The sequence below is a fragment of the Mustela nivalis genome (assembly GCF_964662115.1).
Source record: "Mustela nivalis genome assembly, chromosome: 11".
NCBI lineage: Eukaryota > Metazoa > Chordata > Mammalia > Carnivora > Mustelidae > Mustela > Mustela nivalis.
The window spans coordinates 97,844,389-97,867,908 of NC_139030.1; the positions used below are offsets into that span (position 1 = coordinate 97,844,389).

The window sequence follows — 23,520 nt, forward strand, 5'->3', positions numbered from 1 at the left end:
TCTTTTTGTGCCAGAGCCATACTGTTTTGATAACTACAGCTTTGTAGTATCATTTTGAAACCTGGGATTGTGATATTGCCAGTTTTGTTCTTTTTTCCTCAAGACTGCTTGGGCTCCTTGGGAACTTCCATACAAACTTAAGGATTATTTGCTCTAGTTCTGTGAAAAATGCAGTTGGAATTTTGATAAGGATTACACTGAATACACTGAATCTGTGGATTGCTTTGGGTAGTGTAGGCATTTTAACAATACTAATTTTTCTAATCCATGAGCATGGTATATCTTTCCATTTGTGTCATCTTTCTTTCATCCATGTCTTACAGATTTCACAGTATAGGTCTTTCATGTCTTAGTGAAGTTTATTTCTAGGTATTTTATTTCCTTTCCTGTATCTTTATTCACTTGTTTTATTATTACCATATACATTCCTGATCTTTCAAACCTTGTTTGTAAGACTATTTCCACTAGACATAACCTATAGAAATAACATATTATTGTCATCACTGATATGTTTCCATTATTTAGAACATTACCTGGCACAAAGAAAGCACTTATTAAATATTTAATGAAGGAAGGAAGAAAGGAAAAGATTGATGGATGAATTTCACGAGACTGAATTTATTTTTCCAAGTGTTTAACAACTTTTTAGTCTTACAAAAAATAGAGTAGATTTTTCTGGTGATGCTAGGCTTTATACTATTAAATTCTAAATCAGTCAAAACTACTGTATATAAGTATAATAGCTTTAGTGTTCCAATGAAGAGGTAAAAAATATATGTCTAAAATATTTACACTTATATGCATAAATAAGTAATAACATATAAATATAAACATATATAAAAATATATATAATATCTGTATATTATATATATATATATATTAAAAGATTGACTTATCCTGGATTAAGTAGTTTTTATAAGTAAGTCTGAGCTCTGGCTTTGCTTCTGATTCATGTTTAGCTAGACATTTTTCTAACCATTTAATGAAATTCACAGATGTATTAATTAATATGTACTTTGGAGTGGGTAACATATTTAGCTTTAGGAAATTAAAAGCAAAATATCTATTTTCCCCTATGAGCAAGAGCTGAGATTTGACCTTTAATGTAGAATAACATTTTACTTTCAAAAAGTGATATTTAATTTAGAAATTTTTGGCCTCACAGAGGAAATGCTCAGATGGTTCACAATAGAAAATACACAGTCAAAAAATATGTGAAAAATGTTTAGCCACAGAAGTAATTTCAAATGTAAAATTAAAATGCCCCTTTTAAGCCTATAAAATTGGTGAAAGTATTTTAAAAAATGGCTCCCAGATTCTTTCATATGCTGCTGATAAGAACAAAATTGTTTTTCTGGAAGGCAAGTGGTCATAGACATCAAAAGTCTCAAATCTTTATATAATATTTGGGCAAGAAACTATACTTATAGAAATTTGTAATGAGAAAATAATCATGATTGTTTACAAAAGTTTATGTACTTTCAGGCTCAATTCATTGCTATTTCTAAGAGCAAAGAATTAGAAATGGTGTTTATGGCCAAATAATATATTAGGAAGATGCATCAACTGCATTTATTGAAAAAAAATTTACAATTAAAAACTATTGTAGAAGCAAAGACATAGAGAATAATATTCAAGCGAGGGACACCTGGGTTGCTCAGTCAGTTAAGATTCTGCCTTTGGCTCAGTCTTGATCCCAGGATCCTGGGATCAGCCCTGCATCCGACTCCTCGCTCAGCAAGAAGCCTGCTTCTCTCTCTCTCCACTGCTCATGCACTCTCTCTCTCTCAGATAAATAAATAAATAAAATATTTAAAAGGAAAAGATTATTCAAACTAGACTGTTCTAAAAAGCCACAAATTTAAAAGCACATGTTCAGTACCATGACTTTTGGGAAAGCTTGGAATATAAAAACATGAATATGTATATATAAGAATAAAAATACACAAGAGTCAAAATGTTTTGCTTTTTAAGAACTGCAACTGTACCTAAAAATGAGATATTATACCTGCCTACTGTAGTTTTAATCTCTACAGAAAGTGTTGCCAATAACACATATTTATCATTCTGAATACCATTCACAAGAGATAATTAAGAAACTGCCAAATCTCATCTAACATATAGTTATATATTTCATGTAATATGTTGTTACATTATATTTAATTGTATTTTTTATACAGTATTTTCAACTCACTTTAAAACAACTAAAATGGATTTGGTTCATATTTGTAAGGAAAATTTAAGTGTTTTGTTCCATTCCATGAATAGTATTGTTCACTTCATATTTTTATGAAGATGTTCTTATATTAGTACAAAAGTTTTTAAAAAGGAATGCAGAATTTCATTTAAATATGAACAATGGTTTAGAAAACAAAGGCAAGTGAGAAAAAAGTTCATATTTGGCTTTGTTCAAAACGCTTGCACGTGTCTGAGATGCGGAGGCTCACCTGAGGTGTAAAATATAAAGAAGAAAGCACTTTATGGAATAATGTGAGTTTTAAGAGGGGCCTGGAAAATTTCACTTCTCAAGGACAAGACAGTTTCTCCATTGATCAAGATTTCTCATCAGGGGCGCCTGGGTGGCTCAGTGGGTTAAGCCGCTGCCTTCGGCTCAGGTCATGATCTCAGGGTGCTGGGATCGAGTCCCACATCGGGCTCTCTGCTCAGCGGGGAGCCTGCTTCCCTCTCTCTCTCTCTGCCTGCCTCTCCATCTACTTGTGATTTCTCTCTGTCAAATAAATAAATAAAAAAAAAATCTTAAAAAAAAAAAAAAAAAAGATTTCTCATCAAAGCACAACTAATGCTCTAAATAGGACAGAGGCTAATTTAATAAAGATCTGCATGGATTATTTTAAATTTTTTTTAAGAGCTGCATGGGTTATTGGTGTGATATCATTAGTTAAGTTTCAATTACAAGCATGTCTAAACTTTGCAGTTTTCTTGATATCTCTTGTGGGAAAATAGAGCTTTGGGTTCCTCTTCCAGACACTGAGTTTTTTTCAATTATCTTCTTATTCCACCAAGCAATGCCCCTGTTTAAGATGAGAGTGGGTGTAAAGCCACACTGCAACAGTTGAGACCATTTGTGACCCAGTGAGTGAATTAGGATCTACACACGAAATCCATAGTCCGGCCACCTTTCCGCCAGATTTTCACAATGGTTACCTGAGGAGAATTTACCTACATCAACAGGTCAAGTCAATCACTAACGACAAGAAAAGCCCGTTAGGAGATGTATAGTCTCACTTGTAAAGCTACCACTAACATTACCCTCTCTGTGACTGATACCATTAGTAAGTAGCAGGTTAAGTATCTTTACATGAAGAAAGACACTCCTTGCTTTGAAAATTCTTTTTTTCTGGCTGGGGGCCTACGAGAGAGTTGGGCTCTTAGTCATTCGTTCAACAATTTGTTCAGCACCTGTGTTCAAGGCACTGGTGAGCACTTGCTCGTTGGAGAGTGTGTGAGAGTGGGGGCCTGGAATGTGCCACACACAACTTTCAGACAAGTCTAAAACACATCAAGAACAGGCCTACCTCAGAGAGACTGCTGCTCAGTTCCAGACCACCCTAATAAAGCGAGTATTGTGATAAAGCAAGTTAAAAGAATGTTTTTGTTTCCCAGTGCCCCAAAAGTCATATTTACAGTAGAGTCAATTAAATGTGTGATAGCATCATGTCTAAAAAAAACAACGAACATCCCTTAATTAAAAAATACTTCATTGCCATAAAACGCTACTCATCATTTGAGCTTTCAGCAAATTGTAATCACTGGTCACAGATATAACAAACATAAAAACATAAAAAAAAAAAACAAACATTAAAAAAACCCCCCAAAAAAGAAGCTTAAAATATTGCAAGAATGACCAAAATGTGACACAGAGACATGAAGGGAGCAAATGCTGTTGGTAAAATGGTGCTGACGGACATGCTCAACTCAGGGTGGCCAAAAACCTTCAGTTTGTAATAAACGCAGTGTAGGCAAAGCGTGATAAAACAAGGTGTTCTCATAGTATACAAGAGCACCTGCTACACAAAAGGCATTGTTTTCCCATTAACCATAATAAAGAACACAAAGTCAAATGATTCTTGAGTATACTGTTTAAAAATACATTTTTGTAGGGACTATAAAGAAATAAAGCAGGAAGAAGGCACGTACACAGACTTAGAAGAAGAGAAGCATGGTTTTCACATAGAGAATTTTTATGCCTTTGCTTCCAACCCAAATAGTTATTCTAATTAATTTTACGTGGAATCTGCCTTATTCTGCTGTATCTAAGATCATGATTTAGTTATACTACAGAGAGAGAGAAGTGATCTATGTCTCTGTGATTCAGATGATATTAATACTAGTCTTCAATACATTTTCATTCTTAAATGTGGCAATTATCTCAAATTTAATTATAGGTTAAGTTTTAGTTGACCCAAATGTTGGTTTTCTTGATGTTTTGAAAGAGGCCGGCTTTGCATGGCAGTGCTGCCAACTGTACATAAAGTCAGTTATTCGAAGTTTTCCTGATTTGTTCTTCTCTCACCAGCTACATCACTTAGAATTCAGCCTGAGTCTTGATAAATTCTGCAGATTCACTCAACTTGTGTTCATCTAGCCACCCACTTTGCTTATAAACCTGTGCAGTTAGCTACATAAGCATATTAAGATGCACTAAGGAAAAATGAAAAGAGCTTATATCCTTTATCCAGCACTGAAAAATAAACTATGGTTCTTTTCCCAAAATTCTGGTGAATTTTGAGCTTATATTTCTACTTTTTCCTTGCATACTAAACAATCCACAAACCAGGATTCGGTTTCCATCATCATCTTCATAGATTTCAAAGCTTGTAAATGTGGTGTATCTTCTGGTGTGGCTATCATCACCTGATGTACTTGGGGAGCAGATTCAATTTTAAACAGATTTGAATTTTTCTTTTCAAAAAAGATTTTACTTATTTGAGAGAGAAAAAGAGAGAGAGTGTGTGCGCAAGAGTGGGGGAAGGCAGAGAGGGAGATAGACCAGCAGACTCCCTGCTAAGCGGGGAGCCTGACTTGGGGAACGATCCCAGCACCCTGAGATCATGACCTGAGCTAAAGGCAGATGCTTAACCGACTGAGCCACCCACACGCCCCTGGATTTGAGTGTTTCAGTAGTCGCCATGAAAATATCTGGGGAGGGCTCTCTGAGGCTTCCTGAACTATATCTCTCTCTTCCAGGCAAAATATTTTTCTTTCAACTTTTTTTTATCAGACAGGATTTCCAGGCCTGTCATCTAGATGCATTCTACCCTGTTTTTTTTGTCTCTATTAAAATATTGTACGCAGAATTAAATACAGTGCTATAGATATGTCATGATGAGCCCACAGTCCAATGAAACTCATTTTCCTTCCACGCTGACACAGAACTATCTTTGGGGTTGGCCATTTCGGGCATGCCGCTAAAAAGCAGAGCATCCTCAGGACACCTGGGTGGCTCAGTCAGTTAAGTGGCTGCCTTCAGCTCAAGTCATGATCCCAGGGTCCTGGGATCGGGGCCCGCATCAGGCTCCTTGTTCAGCAGGGAGCCTGTTTCTCCCTTGGCCTCTGCCTGCCTCTCTGCCTCTTGTGTTCTCTCTCTCTCTCTGATAAATAAATAAATATATCTTTAAATCTGAAAAAAAAAAAAAAAAAAAGGCAGGGCATCCTCACTCACCATTATTATAGAAGGTCTCCTAAATCCTATACTTGGACAATTGACTTCTTTGACTCTGACTTCAGGACATCACCATTGCTTCCCACCCTATGTAAAACAGCCTCAACTCTCCCCAGTCTTCATCTCTATCTGGATTTGACTTCAGCTCTATCTGAAAGTTTATGGTTTTTGTACTTGGGTAAAACTCTATCTCTACTTACCCAATGTGAATGAAAACACCGCAGGAGAGGAACATTGGTCTTCTTTACCCAGCACATGTCCTGGGGTGACATGGCCAACAAATGTGAACGGCCAACAAATGCCCGGTAGATGGGGGAGTCATTCTTTGTTAAATTCCTTCTTTTTCAGTTCTGGAGAAATCACCTGAATGCTAATTCTGCCAGTCTAACACAGCACCCAATTCTCTGAAGTAGCAGCCACTGAAACTTTGGCAGGTATGCCTTCGGTACCTTCACCCAAGCCACACACCTCCACTTTTCATCAAATTCTGCTCAGGACGTAAGGAGAAACTCTCAGTACAAAGTCCCATATGTTATTTCACTCCTTTTAGGATGACAATGAGGTTAGCACATTTTGGGAAAGGGCATTCTAATGCTTTCCCCCACTTTCTTGTATAATTTGGCCTGTAAGTTTCAATCAAAAATTGACATACTGTTGGAAAGATCAAAGTAAACTATAACATTGCCCTGAATTAAGTCTAGAAATGAAATAAAAAGGAGACTTCAGTTGTCTCCGAGATCCCTCACGTGGAGGTTGCTTTTTTTTTTTTTTTTTGCTTTTTTCTTTTCATTTCACAAACATAGAAATTCCTTGTGGATGGGTGTTGAGATCCGTAATTTCACCAGTTGTTTCTGGAATTCATCATCTTGGGGGGAAAATTGGTAATTTGCTTCCTGTTCTCCAGTGTGAGGCCTACTCTTCCTAATTTCTCATGATCAGGGACAGTTGTTCTAGAAGCACGATCCTTTTGGGGTGCAGGAATAGAAACGGCCTCCTTCCATTCGCCAGCAGTCATGCTTTTCCCATCTGAACATCACTCTCTTGTGATAAAATTAACACAGGAACCGGGTGGCTCCGCGTTCCACCTGACAGCTGTTAGGTGCTCTAAACAATGGGCCCCTCGCACACTTTCTTTTACGTGCTCTAAAAATAGCCTGGCTGCCTAACTCTTACAGGTTTTCGAGCCTCAAGCAGCTGTTCAGCTCTTCCTGCATTTATCCTTGTAGATGACTGCTCCTCTCTCTCATTTTCTTTTTTCTTTTTAACCATTTGCTTTTCTCTTCCTCTCGTCTCCAGAGCGAAGGTTATCAGTAAGATCTTGAAGCAGCCACACTGGTCTCTTCAGAGGCCCCTCTCCTTTGTTCCTCTTGGGAGATAAGTTATCCTCATGATGTCAAAATTTCCTTTTGGGAATCTTTCTTGAACTCCTGGGTTTTCTTTCCCTGTTAGACTTTCAATCTAGGTACATTTAGCAAACACCATTTTCCCTCATTTTCTGCTGAAGCCTCAATGGTGTGTGTTGGTTTTATTTTTTTTTTAATTTTTAATTTAAATTCCATTTAACATATAGTGTATTATTAGTTTCAGAGGTGTAGTGATTCATCAGTTGCATGTCATTTCCCAAGCTCATCACCTCATGTACCCTCCCCAATGTCCATCACCCAGTTACCCCATCCCCCAACCCAGCTCTCCTCCAGCAACCTCCAGTTTGTTTCCTCTGATTAACAGTCTCCTATAATTTGTCTCCCTCTCCGTTTTTTGGCTTATTTTATTTTTCCTTCCCTTCTGCTATGTTCATCTGTTTTGTTTCTTAAATTCCACATGAGTGAAATCATATGGTATTTGTCTTTCTCTGATTGACTTATTTCGCTCAGCATAATACCCTCTAGTTCCATCCACTTCATTGCAAGCGTCAAGATTTCATCCTTTTTGACTGACACCTCAGTGTTGGACATACATAATACTCCATAAACATAATACTCCATAAAACTCCATAAACATAAACTCCATAAAATGGATGAGAAACATTATCTGTGATTCCTTAATTTTGACTTCCTAAAGTGTAGGGCATACACCTATGTCCTTGTACTCTTCCTTGTCTTCTAGAGATAGTTAATAAACACTTTCTGTTAGTGTTACCATTAATTCTTCTTTCCCAACCAGCTTTTCCCCCCCAAGGAGTCAGTTATATCTTACACAACAGGACTCCATTCAGCTCTCACGTCAGAGGTGTGACTTATTGATGGACAAGGAAGATGATCCGTGGATAGACATACAGATTTATATTAAGATATATATTAACATATTATGTGGCACATGTAATAAATATTAACTGATAAACTAGCATCAAAATTATCTAGACAGTTTTATAGACATTCTATGTATTTAGTGTTCAGGATTTTTATCCTATTGCAAAGAATGCATAAGAAGTACCCCACAAAAATTGTTTTTGTGTGGGAGTGGGTATCACATCATAAAGGCCCAAGGATTTGGGGTGATGAGGCTTTGGGGAGTCTTGACGCACCACCCCACCTCTGGGCACCTACGGATGCGGGCCAGGCAGCTAGCCTTGCGAGGGAGGGGGGAACAGAGACTGTTCTAAGTCCCCGTGGACACTTGCAGATGCATGCCCACAAAATAATTTTAAGAAAAATGTATTAGAATAGTGGAGCAGTTAGTTAACTTTTTACAGGTCCATTTTTGATCTAATACTAGAGATACCTAACTTCTCTGAGAGGAATGTCTGACATGTATGAAAGTGTTATATTCAAAACATGACCCAAATATTTATTTATCTCTGTTGTTGTAAGAAATCAGTTTATTTATAATTTCCTTCAACTGCAGGCATCTACAAACATGTTCTATCTTAAAAAAAAATTAGAACAAGCAACTAACAGAAAAACCACAATTATAGAATTAGAGATTTTAGAGTCATCCAAGACACATGTACTGTTTTAAGAGACTATGGGACATGGAATGTTAACAATCTTCATTGTCAGAGAACTTCCTAAACTTTGTCTGAATGTCTCATGCATCACTTGAAGCTCATTTCCTCTCATTGAAGAGAGGCAGGACAGCTGGCCAGCAGCTTCCATCTGCCCCGGCCTCAGTCCTCTCTGCGTTACAGAACACCCTTACGAAATGGGAGAAGGCCAATCTGGAACAACAGTAAAAACTCAAAAAACAAAAAACAAAAAAACTGTGTGGAAAACAGTATTTTAAGCTGAACTTTCAATGGGCCTACAGATCGGGTCAGGGGATGGGCCAAAACACTGAAGCACTGTCCCTTGAATAATTCAGATTAATTCTTAAGTAGTATTAATGAGGTCATAAAACACCAGGCTTGGAAATTAAAGATGTTTATGTCTCATCAAAAAGTCTTTGAATGTAACTATCTGGCATACTGCCAAAAGGGCAGCTCTTTGGGGGAAAACCCTATGCCAAAGGCCAAAGAGGCAGCTGTGTTATTCAGCTCCTGAGAGCTTCCAACTCAACACCCACACAAGCTCAATTATGAGCAAATTAAAGGGATCCAGACTGAACATAGTAATTCTGGTAATTTAAATAAATAGAGGAAAGTCTACAATTAGTAGGAAAAGATTGATTTTCTGGAAAACCCAGAAAATGACACCCTAACCCCTTTGAATAAGCATAGTTACATCCAATTATTTAAAAATAAATTTCCTTTTATTCATCATTTTAATAATTTCTGATCTGTCTTAAAGGTGGCCACATGCATTCCAGCAAAAGTATTCACAAAATATTGAGGCAGAACAGCCTCAAAAAAAAAAAAAAGAAAGAAAGAAAAAAAAAAGAAAATCTATAATGGATACATAGCAATTCATGAGATTGAGTAAAATTGTAATCAAAATTTTATACCTACTTTTAGAGCACATAGATAATGCACTGTACATTTCTAACTTTTTTGAGTCAGACAAAAATTTATAGTCATCCAGGAAGAACAAAGATTAACTGTTGTGGAAATCTATTACCATAACTCATTATATTATTAACAAACAAAATACACATGGTCATTCTGTATAGATCCTTAAAACTCACTTGATAAAATTCAACATCTGATCAAACTGAGTAAATAAACTCTTTTAAGAAGCCAGGAATATGGGGTGCCTGGGTGGCTCAGTAGGTTAAGCTTCTGCCTTCGGCTCAGGTTATGATCCTAGGGTCCTGGGATCGAGCCCTGCACAGGGCTCTCTGCTCAGCGGGGAGCCTGCTTCTCTTCCTCTCTCACTGCCTGCCTCTCTGCCTACTTGCGATTTCTGGGTGTCAAATAAATAAATAAAATCTTTATTTAAAAAAAAAGAAAGAAAGACAGGAGTCAGGGATGACTCTAAGCTTTAAAAAAAAAAAAAAAGAAGCTAGGAATACAAGGACATTTATGTAGCTTAAAAAAAACATTTCTTCTATTAAGAGCCATCAGTAAAGTTATAGTTAATGCATACACCCCATGGAAACATTCTTGTTTAATCTTTAAATTCATTCTGATGAGCTGATCTGAAGTTCATGTGGAAGAGTAAGACCCAAAGTGATTTTACAAAAGAAGAAAAATCAGACAAAATTGTTCCTGTAAGTTATCAAAATATAGTGTAATAGCACATTAATATAAACAAGGTGACACTGGCATGGAAGAGACAAATGTGTCAATAGACTATGTCTAGAAAGTGACCCGTGTATGTAAGGAAACTTAATATTCAATGTTAATGCATTCTGCTTTAATGGGGGAAAAATGTAAATGTCAATAAATGTAAAAGTCGTGACATTTATTGTCATGCATAAACATTTTTCCACCTCATACACCATGGATAAATATATTACAGATTGGTAAATATTAGAAGAAAAAAAGCCATCAAAGGTACTAGAAGAAAATAATGTGATAAGTATAGAACCCAGAAGTCATGAAGGAAAAGATAAAAATTTTTTTACTATGAGACTAAAATCTTCTTCATAGTAAAGGATATCATAATCAAACTAAGATGACAAATAATGGATTGCAAGAAATTCTTTGCAGTGTACATAAATTTTTTTTTAAAGATTTTATTTATTTATTTGACAGACAGAGATCACAAGTAGGCAGAGAGGCAGGCAGAGAGAGAGAGAGAAGCAGGCTCCCTGCTGAGCAGAGAGCCCAATGTGGGGCTCTCTCACTGCCTGCCTCTCTGCCTACTTGCGATTTCTGGGTGTCAAATCCCAGGACTCTGGGATCATGACCTGAGCTGAAGGCAGAGGCTTTAACCCACTGAGCCACCCAGGCGCCCCACATAACATTCTTTTTAAAAAAAGATTATTTGAGCGAGAGGGTGCACACGATGTGCGCACGCGTGCCTGCACTCAGTTGTCCGGGGAGGGGCAGAGGAAGAGAATCTTCAAGCAGACTCCCTAGTGGGGAGCCTGACCTAGACCGCCTAGATCTCACAATCCATGAGATCATGACCTAGCCAAAACCAAAAGGTGGATGCTTAACTGACTGAGCTACCCAGGTGACCCCATAACAACACTTAGAATTAAGAAGTGGACACATTTTTGGGAAAGGATATACATTAGCCAATCATAAGATGTGAGATACAAACGGATTCCCTGGGGGAAAAACACAAAGCAAAACAAAGCCCAAACCAAAGAATACCCTAAACTCTCAGTCCCAAATTTAGTCAAAAGGGGAAAAGTAAATTGTAAATCCAGATTTATTCACATAAAACTGTACCACTGTTATAAAACACAACACACGATAGAGATACGTGTACACAGAGGGTGCAGCAAATAGACCACTACACTTACACGGCAAACAATTTTTAAATGTTTGTAATGTTTTCATTCTTTTCCTTTCTTTCTTTCTTTTTAAGATTTTATGCATTAATTTGAGAGAGACAGAGAAAGAGCATGAGCAGCGGGGAAGGGCAGAAAGAGAGGGAGAAGCAGACTCCCTGTGGAACAGGGAGCCCCATGTGGGACTTGATCCAGGACGCAGGCACTTAACCGACTGAGCCACCCGGGCATCCCTTTTAAATCATGTTTGTATCTGGGGATGAGAACACTTTTTTTTCTCACAAGAGCTGTCTATCCTTTGAAACTTAAGTGCAATCAAGCAAATGGAACTCACTCACCTATAAAATAATTTGAACATAATATGCAAGTGGAAATGCTAGCCTAGACTCGCAACAAAATTGAAACAAAAACAAAGGTACTAATGGGGGCACTTAGCCTTCGAAGACTCCTGCAGACTTTGGAAAGGAGAACTATCCAACATAAAGGGCTAGATAAACAAAACATTTTACCTTTTTAAATTTTGAACCATAGGAAACTGCTATTTATCCAGGCCCCCAAGTAGTCAAAAACATTACTTTGATATTCGGCCGAAATACTGATCAATGGATGGATGGATGGATGGATGATTGATTTTTTTTTACTTTTTGAAGATTGGATCCTGACCTTGCTATCCTTATAAGCCTAGTCACTACCCTTTTTAGTAAATATAATAATTCCTTAGGTTGGCCCACCACTATTTATAGAAAATAAAACAACTTAGCAATAATTGTTTCACTTAACCAAACAGGAAAGACACTTCCAAATGTTTACCATCTGGTATCATCTGAGCTTCTGCACCAAGAAAATCAACATGTTTATTGAGCCCCCTCAATTGTTTTGGGGACAGAGTTCTGAACGGCTCTAGAATGTTGTCCTCTGCCAGCCTGTTAGCTTTATGTTGGCATTTCCTGGAAGAGACTGAAACTTGGTGGTGTATAAAATGTTTATTGTATTTTACCACTTCTGCTGTCTGGTACACTTAAGCCACAGCTCTGGCACCTGTGTCCTAAAGAAAACAGCTTGCGACATCTACCCAGTGAGGTAAACTGAGGTAAACTGAACAAACGTTACTATTGTTGTTTATGGTAGAAGTCCAATAGAACGCAATGAGTGAATGCCAGCTACACATATTTTGGAAGGGGTATTTCAATATAAAAAAATGAAAACTTCTTAAAAACAAAGTTTTCAGTAACAAAAAATATAAATGGAAATACTGTTTCTGGATACAGCTTAGGTTTTATTTTTACAGATTTGATAATAGTTTTTCTTTCTTAAAATGGGTGCCTTCCCCCCTCCCCAGCCCTTTGGGAGATTTTTTTGGAATCGTACTGCTGGTCACTTTTTTTGTTTTAATTAAACTAGGAAAATAGTAATACAAATTTTCCCCCAAATTAAAGGAGATTTTTATGTATTCATTTTCTTTGTAGAGTAATTGGGAAGATGGAACAAAAGACGTTTATCAAGTACTTTATTAATCAGTTTCTCCTCAAATTATTAGTAATAACCTAGGTCAACATCCACATGATTCCTTTGGTTTGTAAAGGTTCACGCTGGAGAAAAATCCCCTTTTCTGACCTGTGTTCAGGCTTTCCATCCCCCTCTCGCTATAGGTGAGTGGAGCAAATGTATCCTAGTGCTCCAGTTAATTTATAGAAAGCAGAATCAATTTCTCTTGTTTCATCATGATTGAACATTTTTCTGAACTCCCGTAAATGAGTAAGAGATAAGTACTACTTATCAGATTGTTTCGTGGAACACGTGGTTTTGATTATTCTATATTCTTGTTGCTAACTAATGAAATATGCAACACGGCTCAAGAGAAAACATTTGCAAAGCACGGCCTGTGAGCACCCAGCAGCAATGGATAGTTGCTGAGGTTTTATTTTGCACTGGCAGCCCTCTCATAGTCCTCTTTCTCCAACAGCCCCTGAGAACACAGAGATGTGCTTGGGCATCTGAGATGTCTTCTGGAGTCCCACATCCTGGGACCTGGAGGACACCGTTTCCAGGAACACTCACTCTGCTCTAGCAGCCAACAGTCACCCAGAAATTCCCCACAAAGCTCAGGACCTCAATGAGGTCGTTCAGGCATGGACCCAGGGTACCTCGACACCCTCCATCTGGCAACGTCCAGGACCCCTCTCCCCTCCAGTGTTAACAGGATCTGGAGATGGGCATTTAAAGAGAGAGGTCTTCCCCACTGTTGCCATCTCCATCCACTGAACATAGAGATGGGAAACCCCGTGGAAGAGGACTCATTTAACCATGTTATCTTCCCAGGTCCTGCAGCAGGGATGTACACGAGAACCGCAAAGTCACTGGCAGAAGTGAGTGTGCAAACCCGAAGGCCCTTGAGTTACCGATGCTGATGGCATCCCAATCACCCCGAAGGAATGACCCTATTTTTCTGACCTAGATGGACCACCTTATAAAAATGTCATTAACCTCCCTTTTAAAAAGGGGTAATTACAGTTAAATGTGTGAATGGAGACTGGAAGATGGGATGACCAATGTCCCCTCTTCCAGGCTCCGGCAGACGCCCCCCCCCCCCAAGGTTGGAGCTGAGGAAACAAAGGGAGGACATTCAGGAAGACTGACGGTGGAGGCTGGCGCTCCCCCCACCTGGGCGTCCCTCGCCCTCACTTACCAAGGTCCATGCTCTTTGAGGCTTTCAGATTCATTGACTCGGGCTGCCTGGCCGGTGTCACAGATCTGAAATGGATGTGCTGATCTGGAAAATACGCCACCGAATCTACCCCAGAGCTGTGGAAAGAAGCCATACGCTGTACTTCGATTAAGAATTAAAAAAAAAAGAAAATATCTTTTTTTTTCTTTTGGTCAAGGAAGCCATTCCCATTTTGAACCCAGCCCCTCCTCCTCCCCTCTCCAGCTCCCAACCATGTCTTTTCAACCAATTCTGGAATCTTGGGTGGCTTTTATGAGATGGAGCGACTCTATTTTTCTGTATTTTATCACACTCTACAATTTAAATAAAATATTCTCTGGCTAATATCATGTTTTCCTCTTCACTGGTTTCTGCTAATTGGGATCCTGCTGTAACCATATATAACTTCAAATGGGAAAGCCAGGTCTGGAAGGAACTGGCATTTCAAAGGAGGTCAGCAGATTCGCAGAGCCTGAAAGCAGGGTTAAGAGATCTCTGAGGGCTAAGCATGTCCTTCCTTTAAGAACAAGTGAAAGCTTGGGTCCTTTAGAGAAGACCATCTTGCAGAAAGACTGCTGGCTGTGGTGGCTTGTCTCCGACTTTATTTAGGCCCATTTCCTAAAACTAATGTCCATACCGAGCAAACAGTCCACTCATTCATAACACAAAAAGGAAAGAACAAGAAAAGCACCAGATATTTTATTTATTTGACTTGAGGATGGAGGGTATTATACAAGGGAATTGCAGACAATGCCTGATTTCTTGGTCTAGAAATAAATCATATTTTTAAATTTCGTGAGTCAAATTACGGCTGCTTTCTCCCCTCGTATTCTCATATATTGAGAAAGTTAATATGGGGGCTCATTTCAGCATAACTTTATTCTAGTTTTTAAATACAGGAATTTCTGGTAAATCTGAAAGGACTCAGGTTGAGGTTTTCAAACAGTTGGGATTTCACACAGTCAACACTAAAACAATCATAAAAAAAAATGAACTACGATGAATGAGAACCCTTTGAAAATGTACAGGGGATCTCCAATTCTTAACCAAATATGCCAAAATAAGTTTCATCTTTTCTTAAAACTCATTAATTCCGCTCATTCAATATTGCCTTGCGGTGATATTAAAATTAAAATGCAGCAATCATAACACTGCTGAGTAAATGAACCTCCGTTTCTGTAATATGGTGGGGCTTAAGGAAGTACCCAGGACCAGCAGCCGAGGACAGAGCTTGGGAGTCCAGATAGCGGAGCCTCGCTGCTTAGTTCTCCATCCTGGCTCTGCCCCTCACTAGCTGTGGGACCCACGCACGTTACTGAACCTCTCTGTGTGTCCATTTCCTGATGCATGAAATGTGTCTAACACCACTTCTTACTTCATGGGGTTCTTAAGAGACAAAATGAGTTCGTAAAGTAAAAATAAAAAGACTTAAAAAGTTGGGAATAGGGACGCCTGGGTGGCTCAGTTGGTTGAGCAGCTGCCTTCGGCTCGGGTCATGATCCCAGCATCCTGGGATCGAGTCCCACATTGGGCTCCTTGCTCGGTGGGGAGCCTGCTTCTCCCTCTGCCTCTGCCTGCCATTCTGTCTGCCTGTGCTCGCTCTCTCCCCCTCTCTCTCTCTCTGATAAATAAATAAAATCTTAAAAAAAAAAAAAAGTTGGGAATAGATTGTGGCACAGAGTAAATGCCAGTAGATACATTTAGGAAACAACTAAGCAGATAAATACATAGACTATCAATTTTTGCTTTTCAAGTCATCTGTATAATTTTTTCCAGTCTCTTCTCTTTCTCTTTTTTGTCAGGCTTTCGGTAGACCTGGGACTAAGAGCCCTTCCTTTCTTCTATTTATTTTCAAATTTTTTCCTTTCTCTTTAACAAATACTATTCATTTATTTGAAACTGTGATAAGGCTGACACGCAATGTTCTACTAGTTTCAGGTATACAACACAGTGTCTCCTACAGGTTTATGTCTTCAGCTATGCTCAACACGAGTGGAGCTAAGGGTAATGTGTGGCAATGATTGGAAGCCTGGGCTAGAGAGCAATGTGGTACTCGTCCCCACAAGACAGTGTTAGGATGTATAAAGTTGTAAGAAAGGAAGTTACAGTATATGCTAACAGTAGTGCCTAGAACACAGTGACAGCTCAATAAAAGGGAGCTGTTAAATCTCTCCTTTATTTCTGTAGGTTAGAGAGGTCCTCAGACACCCTTCAGTGAAGAAATTATACATGGTTTCATGAAAATTTCTCAAGAAGTTCAAATCTACTCATTATAAACTTTTTTTGGGGGGGGGCTTCCTCCTAGGTATCTGGCTTATATTTTCAATAGCTAAAACCAGTGCCACATATGAAGTATATTAGATGTGGTCGGGAGGGATGACAAAGTACGCCAGTTGTGAGCAAAACTTGCACCACAGGCCTGGCCTAACAGCAACGCTCCGATTGTTTTGGCCCATTTTAAAGAAGAATTCTGAGAGGCAACTGTGAACACGAGCTTCCCCCTGAGCCTTGATGTTTTGGAAGGACTTGCCTTTCAGTGTGTTATTCAACCTTTATTTGCACTTAGTTTCACACCCTTTGATCTCTTGCGATGATGTGGTTTTAGTGTCAGAGGGTCTCCTGGCCTTCACAGAATCCGAGAATTTAAGAGCCGGGAGGCATTAAAGGTCACCTCATCCAACTTTTCATCTTGTAGATAAGACACTGGGGCCCAAAGAGGAGGCTGCTGTTCCAAGGTCACACAGCTGGCCAGTGGCAAAGTGACGACCAGAGACTGGGGTTTCCTTCTATTGCCTTTGTCAGAGCCACCGAAGCTTTGGCTAAAATGGCGGCCAGCCTGTGGCACAGGTGCTGTGGCTGCTGACTCCCTGGTCATCAAAACATTCCCTTTTGGGGCAGAGTCACTCCCCGCTCTGACACTGCTTGCATTTTGGCTTAGCTTTGTGCTTCAGTGCTACACACCATGAAACAAAAGGAAAGCAAAGAGTTAACCCAAACAGATGCCCCGTGTTACACTGAAAGCCACTGGGGAAGTGGTTTAGGACCAACACGAATATTCCTCATTAAAACTTTGGTCGTACTGTAGTTAAAGAGCTCTGCTCAAGGGAGACTATGGGAATCTACCCAACTGAGGAACACATTGGTTAACCCACCTTGCTGTCTTATTTTACCAAACTAGGCATTAATTGACAAATTAAATACAAGAACTCAAATTTTTTGAGACTCTTGGGAAACAACAATTCTCATCCCCATTGAAAACAGAAAATCAAGGTGGCAATGCCCCTCCATATTACAGCAGGTAAGGATCTCTCTAAATAGAGTGAATTTTTTTTGGTATAAATGTTTACGTATAATGAAGGCTGATCAAAGAATTAAAAACTGCTTTCTACAAATGAATGTAACAAATGTTTGTGTGTGTGTGTGTGTGTGTGTGTGTGTGTGTATACACTATACATACCTGAATATACCCATTAAATTGATGATAGTGATTTACACATCTGTTGCCATTGCTTTGACCATATGTACATTTTGAAACCTTTAAGAGAAGGGCCCATTTTACCATGGTACAAAATAAGAGATAAGGCAAGATAAGGCTGATCTTTAAGAGGGAAGTATAATATGAGAAATTATAGGATTAGAGCCCACACTGTGTGCATTGGCTACATGAGCTCATACACTTAAATATTGAAGTGTAGTACTGAATTAGTGTGAGAACATCTTAGACATGTGAGACTAGAAAGACCCTTTGTAATTTTACGCGGCATACTGGATGTTTTTGGAGGGAAAGGGTGACACAGTGATTAACTATAAAATATGACATGTTTTAATTTTGAAGAAAGTTAGCATGTGCTCATGGCTGAGTGGGCCGCCATGGAGGCTGTGGGAAGCTACAAGATGACAGCAAGCCAAAGACACATTTTAGATAAAGGCCACGTTTTCAGCATGAACAACCAGGGAATCTATCAAACAGAAATGATACTCAATGTCAAATTATGCTGCATAATGAATAAATAAAGGTAGCAGGAAACATATGCCAGTGTCCTGAATGCGGTGACAAATCAGGAATGTGAAAGACATGTAAGACCCAGCCATGAATGTTCAAGGACAAGTGTCAGAAATCAAAAGGAAGGAGAAGAAGATTTTGAGAGGTAGGGCAAAAAAAAAAAAAAACCCACAAAAAAACACAAAACCCAAAAAACTCTGAAGTCTCAGGTGTCCATCCATGCATAGGCATTGGCAATTGGCTACTCTGAGTGAGAGGAGATGCAGAAAGGAAGGGAGGGGGTGAGGGGAGAGACGAACCCAGTGAGCCCAGAGTGAATGGAGAGGAAAAAATATGAACACATAGGGAATTCGACATACTCTGTTTCCAATTTGCCTTAAACCCTCCCTAAGATATAACAGTAGGAAATATATTTCCTCTATATTTATTTTTCATTTAGACACATATATTCTAAACTTCTGTCCAATAATTGGAGACATAATACTACAAGGAACTTCAGTAAATTCCGATGCCATTTTGGTTCAAGGTTGGGGCATGAAGTTCGACCACATTTGCGTCTCACTTCTCATGCAAGAGTTGTTTAGTTGTTTTCTGTCTCGCAATGCTGGCTACATCCCTAAAGCACCACTTTCCCCTTTTAGAGGGTTTTTACTTTTTTTTTTTTGAAAGCCAGGCAGCCAGCCTCCCTTGCTCAACCCTCCTGGCTCCCTTCCAACTCTTCCTCCACCCCAAGTTCCCCATATCTGACCCACCCCCGCTGCTGCCGCCGGTCACCTAGGCAACGCAACAGCTTGCAGGATGGCGCAGGTCACGAGATCTCAAGGGGAAGACTTGCAAAGCTTTACATTTGCTCCTTCCATCTCAAAAATGTCTTTGGCTCTGCGCCTTCCCCTCCGGCCATGCTGTTCCTCTCTCCACTCTTGCCAGCACTCTCCTTTCCTGCCGGTCCCCAGACTGTCCTTGTTTATGGCTTTCCCTAGCCACAACTGAACTCACTCAAACTGATACTGTCATCGGCACCTCCTTCCATGCCCTCTCCCACCCCCCACCGACCCCCACCCCCCAAAATCTGTGGAGGCACTGAAGAAGCCAAAAAGGCCATTGCTAATTCCTGGTAACTCCGTCTCTGCAGTATCTCTGATGCCCTCTCTCCCCGGAAGAGGTTTCTCATCTGAAAGCTTCTCCCCACCCTCCCCAGCACACATCCTTAGTACCTTTCACTGCTACTGCCCTAGAAAATGTCCAAAGAGTCTCTGGTTTCCAGCAGACATTAACCTTTCTCCATCTCCCTAATGCCTGTTGCACACGACTAAAACCCCGGTCTTATCATGCTCTCTGCTGAAAATCTACCACAAGGTTTGACCATCTAATGAAGGAAGTCTGTATTTCTTATCTTTGCATTCTAGCATCTGGCCAGTGAGCCATGATACAAGTTGCCCAAATCGACTTCCTTTCCCAGCTGCCATGCTGTTCCTTCTACCCTTCCCTCTCACTGAAGTTCCCCTCCTTCCTGGGCTTTTCTTATGTCTACCTCCAACTCATAATTTGTGATTGAGCTGAAACATCGCTTTTCCCATAACATTTCCCCTGACTCCTCTATCTGGAAGCATTCTACTCCATCTTGGATGTCCAGAGCATTTTCCATATACCTCCTGGTAAATATCACTTGGTACCCTGCGTGCTAGTTGTCATTTTTACCCCTTGGCCTACCATCTTCTTGAGAGTTGGGTTTATATCTGATTCATCTTTGCATTATCCCAACACTTTTGCATGTATACACAGGATAACAGTAAAATAGAATGAATGAAATTATTTTTTTAATGCCTTTTGTTATGGCTGACAAACTGTCATTTTTGATTCAGGTTTGAGGCCAGCAATGGAAGTGAATGGACAAAATTAAATATGTCCACATTTTCTTTCAAGAAACCCCTAGAAAACTGATCTAGAACATTAGTGTCATTATCCATCCAGTCGGTGAAATTGTATTTGAGTCAGATGGCTGACTTCGAAAATGTAGGAATCAGGGATAGCTAAATATAGGTAGGCTTTCAGCTAATAGAGTTAGCTATACTCTTTTTGTGTTGCTTTATTTTTAGCAGATTGCAATAAAAAAGCATAATAGGAATGACACCAGCATTGCTGCAGGAAAAATGGAAAAATTTCACAGGATTATCCTGGGACATAGAATGGAATAAAATACACAGTTTTTAACAGCCATAATAAATACAGAAAATAGCAAAGGGACAAGTTAATGATTTTTAAAACTCATCAGAAGAACAAAATCTATGAACGCCACTAGTCAGATGGTGTGTATACTTAGTAAATCTCTCTCTCTCATGCTTGTGAGATTCTAAAAATTATTGATTTTTTGGGTTTCTATTACACAGTAGATATAATATTGGGTACTCTTTTCAATATTTTAGATTATATATGGTTTTGCTTTAATTTTTAGATTCCATTAACTTTCTTGGAACATTTTAAAAATGCCTTTAGGGTTTGCCAATTACAAACAAAACAACAACAACAACAACAACTAAGCTTTATAGCCTCTCAGTTTTGTTTTATTCCTTCCTATAGAACCTTTTGAGTTCTCTGGTTTTTCAACATGATAAAAGAAAGTTCAACCATTTTCTTAAATATTTTATAATACATGATGAATCTTAAATTCCAGGAAGCAAAACATGAACACTCTCAACTATTAATTTTAGCTATGAGAAGTTTTCACTGAAAAAGAATTATAGATGCTATGAGATTTCCATTCTGGAAAGAAATAGAGTTAAAATCAGGCTGCGGGGTTTTCCCAGAAACACCGTAATGGGGAACGTTTGCGATCTATCATTTTATCAATACCTGTGGCTGTAATCTTCAAGGCTCAATTCCAGAACGGGATGTGGTGGTGGAGAAGGTGGGACCTCAGGATCTGCCCATCCATCACTGGGAAGCAACAGCACTAAAAAACAAAGAACCAATGAAGCTGTGGTCAATGGGAGGCGGAACTTTTGATGCCCGGCTTGCTTTCAGTCCATCTCACAGATGTAATTTTCACCAACACATAAACCAACCTGAAATCAATAAGTCCTCCTACAGAACTGATTCAGGATTTGTATGGGAGCCAATGCAGCCCTGTATGAGGAAATCTGAGCCCACTAATAGGTTTTACACTGGTGGCCTGTCAGCAACCCATGGCAAGTCAGGATCCTGCATCTTGGATATCTTTTCCCACCTACAGAAGGCTAAGAGTCGCTCCTGATGTGTGTTCTGCGGAAGATTAACAACGCCATCTCTTTCATGCCTTCACGATTTTGTAAACAAGACTCTCTCACGAATAGGCTGGATTATGCGGTGATTGTGGCGTCACCCTGGTGACAAAAAGTACTTAAAAAATGAGTTACTTTAGATTTACTAACCATTTCGAGATGGTAGAGGGGTAAAAATACTCTTTTTGCATCTGAACTACAGATGGAAAGAGGGGGTTTGAGGCCTTGGAAGCAAAAATCTAGGGTCAGACCTGGTTTTCTCACCTACCTAATGTGTCCATTTTTTTTCAATCTATTCTACTCTGGAAGAAATAGACACGTATCCTGACACTATGACCAGTAACAAGCGGGCGTGTTGAGATCTTTCGTAGAGCAGACACTGTGCTAAGCATTATGTACATTATGTCATCTAATGCTCATCCTTATTACCCGCGCTAACGAATGTATGAAAAGCCTGAGGGAGCGGCCTGGGAGAGTGGAGTTCGTGTAGTGAGGCCGCCATGTCTCCATCATGGCTCCCACTGCTGTGGGAATTTGGCCCAACTATTAACCTTTCTGAGCCCCAGTTTTTGAAATCTCTAAGGTGGGGTTGAGAATAGCTTCATTAGAGGAATATGAGGAGGATAGAAGATGGTGCATATTCACACAGATTTAGAAATGCAAAGCACTAATAAGCAACTAAAAGATTATCCTTCCATACCGCCTAAACTCTACTGTGTATCTGTTACGGTGAGAGATTTGGTAACATGTGGACCCTATTTGTTCTTGATTGCCGGAACAGGAGAAAAGTATCTATCCCTATGAAACGCTGCTGGTAACAGAAGCTGCTTGACTTGTCAACACACCAGGTATGATGGTTACTTTTACAGTTAACTTGACTTAGCCCAGAGTACCCAGATAATGAATCATATATTATTCTGGGTATTTCTGGGATGGTGCTTTTTGGGTAAGCTTAGCATTAAAAACAGTAGGCAGAATAAAGTAGACTGTCCCCCCCATAATGTGGGCGAACCTCATCCCACCTGTTGAAGGCCTGAGTAGAACCAAAATGCTGACCCTCCTCTGAGTAGGAGAGAATTCTTCCTGCCTGCCTCTCTTCAAACTGAGACACTGGGTTCTTCCTGCCCTTGGACTGAAACAGATATATTGACCCTTCCTGGGTCTCGAGTGGGCGTTCAGGATGGGACCGCTCTGTTGGCTCTGGTCGGTCTCTAGCTTTGCTCATTCATCTCGCAGATGTTGGGGCTTGCCTGGTTCCATCCTCATGTGAGCCAATTTCTTACAATAAGTCTCATTATATTATATGAGGTATTACATCTTATTATGTATATGTCATATATGTTATTATGTATTTTATATTATACACTATAATATATATTATTATATGATGTATAATATAATGTCTATTGTACATTAACTACATATGACTACAAATCCATCCCATTGGTTCTTCTATAGAGAATGCTGCTCAAAGCACTGCCCCAGGGACTAGTAGAAAATGGAGGTAATTCTGGCAGTGCTGACACATCCCTGGGGAGGAGGCTGGAAGCAGGAGATCTGAGAGGCGGGGTAACCGGGGTACAGAAGCACAGCGAGCAAAGGCAGTCGATACTGTCCCCCTGCACTGCCTCCCACCCAAGTAATCTAGTGATTTGGTAATAAAGTGGCAGTTAGGCAGCCAGAGAAACAGAACAGAAAAATACACCATAAACTAGAGAAAAGGCACATACTGGGACAACATTCCCCCTGGCTGTCATGTCTCTACCCTCAACTTCTCAGCCCGTGTTTCACACTGGTGATGGAGCTGTGATCATGTCACTTGGCCTCCCAAAAACATTTCAGGTGCACACAATAGCTTAAAGCATAAAGGTCTCTGCCCCGACAGATAACATCAGCTCCTTATCGCCCTTAGCTACCCAGGACTTCTTACTGTTCCCCAACCACCAGCCTGGGCTTTCCTGCCTCCGTGGGTTTGCTTATGTAAACGCAAAATCCACTCGCATCCATCCAAGTCCCACCCTTCTCTCAAGATACACCTCAATATGTTTAGGGTGGGCGCAGAGAGTACCCGTGCTCACTCTGTTCCTCCTTTCTT

General features: G+C 39.7%; 1 protein-coding gene across 3 annotated transcripts in view; it reads right to left on the reverse strand.

Annotated features, from left to right (window-relative positions):
- PARD3B (par-3 family cell polarity regulator beta) overlaps window positions 1–23,520 on the reverse strand; it is a 1,038,672-nt gene that overhangs the window by 393,267 nt on the left and 621,885 nt on the right. For all 3 annotated transcript variants that reach the window (XM_082689121.1, XM_082689120.1, XM_082689122.1), the window contains 2 exons: window positions 21,019–21,118; window positions 14,148–14,263 (listed from right to left, as the gene is read on the reverse strand). In XM_082689121.1, the coding sequence (XP_082545247.1) occupies window positions 14,148–14,263; window positions 21,019–21,118 (216 nt within the window). The remainder of the gene's footprint in view (window positions 1–14,147; window positions 14,264–21,018; window positions 21,119–23,520) is intronic.